The sequence below is a fragment of the Chenopodium quinoa genome, unplaced genomic scaffold (genome assembly GCF_001683475.1).
Source record: "Chenopodium quinoa cultivar QQ74 unplaced genomic scaffold, ASM168347v1, whole genome shotgun sequence".
NCBI lineage: Eukaryota > Viridiplantae > Streptophyta > Magnoliopsida > Caryophyllales > Amaranthaceae > Chenopodium > Chenopodium quinoa.
This window is the reverse complement of record NW_018742204.1, coordinates 23,694,415-23,703,579: the sequence shown is the minus strand read 5'-3', so window position 1 is coordinate 23,703,579 and position 9,165 is coordinate 23,694,415. Positions and strand designations below refer to the sequence as shown.

Here is a 9,165-nt window from a genome sequence, read left to right as displayed (position 1 = left end):
TTGATTCCAATATGGGCAAGATGATGGTGTTGATTTTGAAGAACCTTTAATTTAAGTTTAAGTTACAATAGTAAAAGATGGTGTTCCATGCCTTAAACTTTAGAATTGATGACCAATTGAAGAAGTAAAGTGGTGAGTTGTTTTCATTTGAAATACACCAGTTTTATCTCAAATTATTAGACCCCTACGATAATATGGTTATTGGAAGATTCACTTAATACAAAATAATGTGAAATACCGTTAAAAAAAAAAAAGTGAAATAGGTTCAATAAAGTTAGTTTAACTTGTTAAAAATGTAATAAAACAAATATGTTGAGAACATTATAAAACGGACTTAATTAAACTAGAACATTATAATATGGAGTCTATATGAATTGAACAAAAATGAAATATATTACTTCCTCTGTTTTTTTTTACTTGACCTGTTTCTTTTATCACGTTTGTTAATACAAAACTTTAACGGTCAATAACTTTAATTCTCCATAATTAAAAAATATAAAAGTCATATATTATGATAGTATTTATTGAGACGAATTCAAAATGATCCAACATAAATATTTTTTCCTTATATATTATTCACAAAACACGGTCAAAGGAGGAATGGTGAATAATGTAAAAGTCAAAACTGGTCAAGTAAAAAAGAATCGATAAAGTATACGTTAAAACATTATAAAATAGAGGTAATAATAAATAACGAAAAGAAAGAGTAAAAAGAAAGGAAAAGAGAAAAAGAAAAGGCAATTAAAATCTATGGGCAAAGTGAAACACAATTTACAGATAAACAACATTAAAAAAATACAGAGGATAAAAGAGAGAGAGAACATACAAGAAGAAGAAGTAATGGTTATGTCGAAAACCGCAATCCCAAATTTTCAACCTTCTGCCTCTTCAAAGCGACGCAAGAAAAAGCTGAAAATTCAACCCATTTCACTTTACCAGTTCTTACTTCTATCTCTTTCTTTTTTATTTCATCTTTTCTCTCATTTCAATTCAAATTTATTTTTTTATTTTTTGCTGATTTTCATGGATTTTTATTAGTTTGATTGAAAATGGCTTCCTATTTGGTGCGTATTTATTTGGGTTTCTTCTGTTCTTTGATTTTTTTTAAACGGGTTGTTTACTTTTTATGTGATTATTTTGATTTGTTTGATCAATTTATCACTTTAAATTGGGTTGATTGTTTTGGGAATTTAAATTGAGATTTTTTTTTGTTTATTTTTTGAAAAGATTGACAGGAGCTGTAATAAGCTTTGAATAATTGTTGTCTTGTTTAAGTTAGTCTTGCAAATTATTACCATGTTATTTTTGTTGTTGTTATTGTTATCTTTTAATGTTACATTATTGATGGGCTGTTTTTATGTAATAATATTGTCTTCTTGTTAATAATATATGAAATTGGAGTTTATTGGATTGTATTGCATTTGATTCTTGATTATTTGGTGAATTCGTAGTTATGTTATAGACTGTAAGAGCCTAATTTCTGAGGTGTATGCGGTTTTAACTTTTGTAGCATCTGTATAATGTTTGGTTTATTGGGGTTGCTTGAACTTTCATTGAATTTGACGGTCCACTATTATGCGCGATTTTTAAAGTATTGTGATACATTTGCAGGTACAAATGACAATGGCTTGTGTAAGCTCCATTGCCTAAGGTCTTTGAGGTGATAATGATTTGGACTTTAATGTATGGTCGGATGGTTAGGTTGCACTGGACTTCTTTGTGCCGTTGTTTGTTGATTTATGGTTGAAGACTTAAGGGTGGTAATTGTATGAATGTTTAGTTTTTGGATAACCGATAAAATGGAATTGAATTCTTTAGGGCGGCTTGAGGTATCTAAAGGGTTGCTCATTTGGAAAATTAAGCGATGATTGAATTAATGGACCACTGCAATAGATAGGTAGAGGAACTTGAAGATTCAACCTTCAATTTGGATTTTTTTGATTTTTTTTTTTTTATAGTAGTACTAGTAAGCTTCACAATGGGTTTGCCTCAAGTATCCTCTAGTGGGTCTAATGAGGAACGTCTGGCACAATTGAGCCAGCTTACCCATTATAGTAGTGTGAGCTCACGTGATCGGGATGGATTGTGTGGGGAACATGTAAGCTCAGTATGTGGGAATTCGTCAATATCTCCAAGAGGAGAATTCTCGAAGAATGGAGACAAGGGTGTAGGCACTTCTGATGACTCTTTAATGTTAAGAAGGAATAGAGATATTGTGCTTTATGTTCCCAGAGTGAAATTTGGGCAAGAGGGTGTTGGTTGCTGCAATGCTAAGCAGGAGGTGGATGTTACTCCTGTTTCTAGGATTGTAGGATTTCAAGCAAATGAAACTGTACGATGTGATGAATTGAGTAACAGTAGTTCTTCAGATGAATTTGATCGTGCAGTGAATGTTACTGGATCATGTGGTGTAACACTTCGAAAGCGAATGTTGTCACCCTTGAGCCAATTGATGATCCCTGATAACTGCAAACGTGATGTTTTAAACCTGGGATATGGGATGCTGTCTCCTGTCAGTACTGAGAAAACATGTAGTGCAGAGACACAAGACCGTAAAGTAGATGATTCTAGATTGAAGGATCAAATGACTACCCCAATCTCGGCGTACTCTTACTGCAGAGAGCAGATAAATACATCTTATGTAGGTGGTAGAAAGGCCTCGTACATTTTGGTTGATGGCCCATCACCACTAGACCAGGAATCATCTGATGTTTTTTTATCCTCTAATGGACTTAGCAAACTGGAAAAACCTAGCATAGTAAGAAGTCATGCTGGGGGTAACTTTTTATGCATGGAAAAAATGACCTCCCATTCCCTTCCATCTTCTCCACTTGGTCGGAAATCTTGTGATAGGATGGAAGCTGCAGATGGGTTTAGGACTATTAGAAGACAGTTAGAGAGTGAATATACTGCAATTAGTAGTATTAGACTGTCACCTGATGGACCTGATGCTGGCACACCCGTTTCTGCTGAAAAAGAGGGGTGCAATGTCACTAGGTTACCGAAAGAAGACTTTCGGCCATCATCATTGGATTCTTCGGGGGGGTTTATCTGGCCATTTTTTCCTGACTTGGCCCCTAATCTTCAAAGCAGAAAGCCAATTAGAACTTTGAGTAGACATTGTGTGCGGAGGTCTTTGGTTGGCTCATTTGAGGAATCTCTTTTGTCAGGTAGATTCCCCATTGATAGTGTCTATCAGGTTGGTGCACTACTTTGATCTTCAGGTTTCTGCCTATTTTCTTTTTTAGAAAGTAATGGCTTCTAATGTTTTATTAAGCTTACAGTTATATTTGTCTTTGCTTAGAAACTTGATGGCTTCCTAGCTGTTCTAAGTGTTACCGGGGGAAATTTCTCACCTAAGTCGCAGAAACTTCCATTTTCTGTTACCAGCGTGGATGGAGATAGCTACTTACTCTACTATGCATCCATAGATCTTCCCAGTAGAGCTGCTTCCGGTGGGATTTATGGCCACAAGTTCCAAAGAAGTCTTAGCAATAACGATGCACGAGTTGACAAAAATAGACTGCGCATTCCCATGAAAGGACGGATACAGCTGGTATTTTGTTGTTGGACTTGCACTTTCATCTTTCTGTGATAACCTTTTATTACAAGCTGTGCTGTGCTGTTCTTGGATATATACTTTTGTTTTCTAAAAGAAATTGTATAGCAATTTTGTTCTGATTTTTTGAAAATTGTAATTGACTTCACTCTGCAGGTCCTCAGCAATCCGGAAAAAACCCCTATTCATACCTTCTTTTGCAACTATGATCTGAGTGACATGCCCTCTGGTACCAAGGTGAAATTTATGTTCTAATTCTGCTTATTACTGGTTAGAGCCTATAAATTTTTATGGCACTATAACATCTTGCTAGGAAACAAGCGCAAGCTGATATGTGGTTGGATTAGATGGTAATATGAGGGGCCCTCATATAACAGATTATTTTGGTTTGTGAAGAAATTGGTTAGTCAGAGGCAGACATAGTGCATAAGTGCATTGCAAGAGTTGTAGAGCTAGGAAGACGCAAATTGTGTGAAAAAGAGATTATTATTAAAAGTTTATAGGTTGAGGGATTTTTGGATGTTAGTGCATATATTTTGAATAGGAGTTGCGAGTTTGAGTGCCTTCAAGCTGTTGGGGGTGGCTCTAGGTTGAGACATGTATGTTAGATGTGCAATAATGGAGGTATATGGTTTGAAGATCCGCAATATGAGGTTGTGGTTTTATCAGTAAATTAGGATTCATTTATGATACTGTTAAATAATTAAATTGTAGTTTATCCCCTGTTCTGTTTCCACATCAATTCCGCGTGTTTATCCTTTTGGTTTTTGTAAATATTGGATCTCGTTTTTAAAAGTAGTTGGATGGAGAATTATGAGTGAATTTCCGAACATTTGCTTTTATTATCTGCATCTTGTTCCACTGCTTACTTATCTGGCTAGCAAAGTAGTATGGACAGATTATGGGGCTATTTTGCTCGTTTCGGTGATTTCTCTTTGTAAATTAGATCCATTATCTTCTTTAACAATATGTGTTGGCAATTGCTGTTTTGTATACTGCTGGATGTAACTGAAGCAACTGTTTCCTTTTTTTTATTATAGAATTGAGCCTCACAATTCTCAATTTTGATCTAGGCAATGAGCCAATGATTGAGATTATAATTAATATTTGGAGCCACTTGTTTTGTATTTTGGTTAGATCATATTCCTTATTTTGTTTCTCATTGACACAGACATTCATGCGCCAAAGGATCACACTTGAATCTACTAAAATTTCTACGGAACCTGAACAACATAAATCCTGTGAGAGGACGGTGAGGGAAAGGATCACAGGAGCTTCAAATAAGAATTCTTCAGCGGGACTGGACACACCATCAAGAATTGCATGTGAAGAGAACCCAAGGTATACGAACAGTAGTACAAAATCCTCTTTTCCAGTCAAAGGTCATGGATTATCTAATTTAGCAGATTCTACGGGGAAAGAAGGACACCGTGTCTGTAATAATAATTTAAGAGAAATGGGAATTGCTTGTAGTGGCTACAAAAGTGAATGTCAAAACAATTGCCATGAAAATTTCTACCAGGGTGCGAGCAATGCAAGTGGGAAGAAAGCTTCACTTGGTTCATTTAAGGTTAAAGAGAACGTTAACGGTTCTGGAACCCTACGATATGCTCTGCATCTTCGTTTTATGTGTCCTCCACTAAAGAAATGTTCTCCAAGAGGTAATTCTGGAGAAAATGAACGGGAAAGGAGATTTTACTTGTACAATGACCTGAGAGTTGTATTCCCTCAAAGGCATACTGATTCCGATGAAGGCAAGGTATGTGTCCTTATTACTATATGATAGTATGATTTGAACTTTTTTGCTTCACTTATACTCTTTTTGTACAATAAAGCTTCAAACTAAGCTTATTACATACGAAGTATTTTGCTTCTAGTTAGAATTTTTTTTTTTTTTCCAAATCGTGCGAATATTTTAAACTTCCAAAGAGACATCACTAACTTCAACAAAAGTCTCCTTTTATGTCCAACTTTTTTCCCTGATTTTTCCAAAATTCCAACTATTGCAATTGCAATGTTTAATGGCTCATCACGCACAAATATTTGCCCTAATGCATTAGCCATCTGCTTTCCTCAAATCCGAGTGGCTGAAGTTTGCGGGTGGCTTAGTTCTGACTTCTGACTTCTGAATGTAGGAATTTTACCGTTAGATGTTTGCTCCAAAGTACTGCTTAGAAATGGCAATGGCTATAGTTTTTATGAGTAAAAATGATCTGGAAGGGAACCTACTTCCATTTGTCATTATAAGGTTTACTCTGATAATGTCTTTGCAATGAATTGAGCTTCTTCCATAGTACCCTTGTTGATTTTTGGTTGCTAAGTTTGAATGTCTTTGTTATGCACTGAGCTTCTTCTGATAGTGAACTTATTGATGTTGTGGTTGCAGTTGAATGTGGAATACCATTTCCCAGCAGATCCAAAGTACTACGACTTCGGCGATTGATCTCCTTATTCTGACTCTGTACATATTGTAAATCTACATTCATCATAATGATTCCAACTTGGGAGTCTTCTTAAGTTTACTTTCATCTGTACAGCTGACAATTACTTTAATAAATTTTATTTTATTTTATTTTCTGATTGTTGTGTGCTATGGACTGCTAGCATGAGCTATATGCTTGTACTTCTTGGCCTGTTGCACTAACGTTGAATGATCGGCCCAATAAGAAAGGCCCAAACATGGCAGGCCCATCACCTAAAGTCCTGCAAACTAAAGAGAAGAGGAAGGCCTGTAATGCAACTTCAGGAAATCAAATACTACATACAAATAGTGTTTATTATTTGTACATTACTTAGGAAGAAATAAAACAATAATGTAAATAAACATGTTATTGTTCATTTAATATAGTACTTGTATTTTTCACTCGCAATCTTTCTTACTTAATTCACCTTTTTTATTTTTTAAATTTATGTATCAATATAGTAACCGTGTTGAACAAAATAAAAAAAAATCTATAATACGATATTTTCTTCTTCTTCAAAATATATGTTTTACAAGTACGGACAATGATTTTGGGAAGTAATAATGTGAGTAATAAAGATGAATAGTCAATTTCAATTAATATCTAGTGAAATTACAAGAGCTTAGAGTATAACGTATAAGACCCCCCCTTACCCATACCTTGTATGCATGACATATGTATCTCCTTCCACTCTCATGCAAATGTACAACATACAATATAAAACATGACCCCGACATCTATAACCTCCTTTAAACCCATCCATACAATCATAGCAATATTATCTTCTCGAATTTTTATTTAACACATTTTTATAATGACTCCTTTGTTAACATTTGCCAAATTTCACCATATTAGATCAACAACAATTGCTTATTTCGAAACTTCTCATACAAAATGTAAAGTAAGTCGTATTGTATACCATTTAATTTCACAACTTGATGGAGCTAGATTAACAATTCGACTTTAGATAATTTTTTTGAATAAAAAGATTTATGGTTGTAATAAAAACAACCATCCTCATTGTGGTTGGGCCACGTGGTGATCTCTCCTTTGATTTGCTTACTTTCCAATTGGTACGGACAGAGAGAGAATAAGATGAAAACTGACAATCTGCAAAAATTACAGAAACTTGGAGTGGGGGGGAGGGGCGCCCTCCAACTTCACTTGACGACGTGCTTTTTAATTTGTACTAGTACTACTCACCTTTTCTTTTCATATCTTTCAACTTTTTAGTACTCTATTATTCATCATCAGGTGGTCTAGTATATGTACAATTGTCGTGCACAATCTCTTACCTACCTACCTCCCTCCATCACTTCATTTCACTCTATTTTAAAAATATCCGTCATTAATAGCTACGTTGATATATAATACTTCCATTCGTACTCTATCTATTATGTATCTCTACTCATGCTATGATTTCGGACAAAATGACACATGAGTTACACACGGACATTTAAATATTGTAACGGAGTACTATACATGAATAATCATTATTACAAGAATATTGGAGAAGGTTAAAATGGTCATATATCAAAAATTAATAACAGTTTCCTCTACAAAATCAAGGTAAAGATAAAATTGGATAACGGAATTTGGGAATAATTGGAATTTGTTGGAATCACTGCAGCACTACAAAATCAAGGACAGCTAAACCCCTCTAGCTTTCTCTCTCTATAAAACCCCTCTTAACAAATCCAAAACTCTTATATTTTCTCTCTCTTCTTCTTCTTCCTAATCATTTTATCAGAGTTTCATCTCAAACTCAACTCCAAAAATGGGGGATAATTCAGATAATAATAATAATAACAATAACAGTATTATTATCCATGGAAGCTTGTATGAATTCCTAAAATACCCTTCGTACTACACTAACAACTCTTCAACTCTCTCGATTTACGAAGAAAAACCCAGAAAAGAGCCCAAAACGAAGAAGTGTTGCAGTGATAATAACAACAGAGTATTTAGCTGCAATTATTGTTCTAGAACCTTCACTTCTTCTCAAGCTTTGGGTGGCCATCAAAATGCCCATAAAGCTCAAAGAGCCGCCGCTCGCCGTCTTTTGTTGTCGGAATCTCCCACCTCCGCCGCCTCTAACACCCCCAATAACACCTATTATTCCACTGAAGACGACGTTGTTCAAGGCGGAGGAGTTGGGTCTCTTTACTTTCCTGCTACTCTGTTTTCCCACCAACAGCTAGCCGCCGCCGTCGTTAATCCTACCGCCGCTGCTGGTTTTCCGGTGAGTTCTGGGTATGGAGATGGGTGTTCGTATTCATTCGGGTACGGATACGGATACGGGTTTGGGTATGGGAATGCAGCAGCAGGAGGAGGGTGTACTAATTTTGAGGTTAATCATTCTACTACTACCACTAATAATAATAATCATGTTATTAATACTAATAATAATGGATTAATGGAGGCGGTGTATGGTTCAGCACCTCTACATTCTGATGCAGCTGGTTTTTTCTATCCTAATACTGTTTCTGGTACTACTTGCGGTTGTGGGTGCGGTGGTCCAGTGGTGGCGCCGCCTTCTGATGGTTACTTTGATGATACCGGTAGCGGTGGCGGGTTTTGTAATACAATGGGTATGGGTATGGGTGGTATGGTGCACACTCCGCCGCCACCGGCCGCGGTCATGCTAAGTCCTTTTCCCCTGGAGAATCACCAACAACAACACCAGCGTTCAGGAGGAAAAAGTATAGACCTCTCACTGTCTCTTTAATCTTGTTGGTGGCTCCTTAATTAATCAGTATTTTGCATGGGATTATTGCATTGCAAAAAATGGTTTAGTTTCAAGCTAAGATAAGTTACTAATTATGCATGAATCATTAACTTGATTAAAGGTGATTCTGTTAGTTTAAATAGCATCTAGTTTAATCTGTTTTGTTATTGGTTTCTAGCTTATTTTGATGTGTAATAATGACTATATATCTAGTTTAATTAAGAGGGTTGTTATCTGATCTCTTAATCTTGTACTCCGTAGTACAGTACACCCTAGTTTTGATACTTATGATATGATGGTATTATGAATTAAGTTTGTTCTTCAGTTTAATTTTTTTTTTATTTTATTTATTTGAACTTCACTTACTTTCTACTTCCCTGAATCTGAATCTGTTATCATTACTAGTACTATACTAT

At 35.5% G+C, this 9,165-nt stretch overlaps 1 protein-coding gene across 2 annotated transcripts; it reads left to right on the top strand.

Annotated features, from left to right (window-relative positions):
* Positions 1 to 744: 744 nt before the first annotated feature.
* Positions 745 to 6,422, top strand: LOC110724937. 2 transcript variants are annotated; one of them, XM_021904427.1, is made up of 6 exons: positions 745 to 938; positions 1,612 to 3,199; positions 3,305 to 3,556; positions 3,716 to 3,796; positions 4,731 to 5,318; positions 5,946 to 6,422. In XM_021904427.1, exons 2-6 carry the CDS (start codon positions 1,979 to 1,981, stop codon positions 6,000 to 6,002), a joined length of 2,199 nt encoding a protein of 732 aa, XP_021760119.1. In that variant the 5' UTR covers positions 745 to 938; positions 1,612 to 1,978; the 3' UTR covers positions 6,003 to 6,422. The 2 variants fall into 2 exon arrangements, with proteins under 2 accessions (XP_021760119.1, XP_021760123.1); XM_021904431.1 differs by having other exon boundaries at positions 745 to 1,064.
* The last annotated feature ends 2,743 nt before the right edge of the window (positions 6,423 to 9,165 follow it).

Bases quoted from the DNA above. Each gene is read 5' to 3' on its own strand.
- LOC110724937 (XM_021904427.1), top strand. From the start codon at position 1,979: ATGGGTTTGCCTCAAGTATCCTCTAGTGGGTCTAATGAGGAACGTCTG. The intron at 3,200-3,304 runs GTTGGTGCACTA...GTCTTTGCTTAG, and splicing joins CCATTGATAGTGTCTATCAG to AAACTTGATGGCTTCCTAGC. The intron at 3,797-4,730 runs GTGAAATTTATG...TCATTGACACAG, and splicing joins ACATGCCCTCTGGTACCAAG to ACATTCATGCGCCAAAGGAT.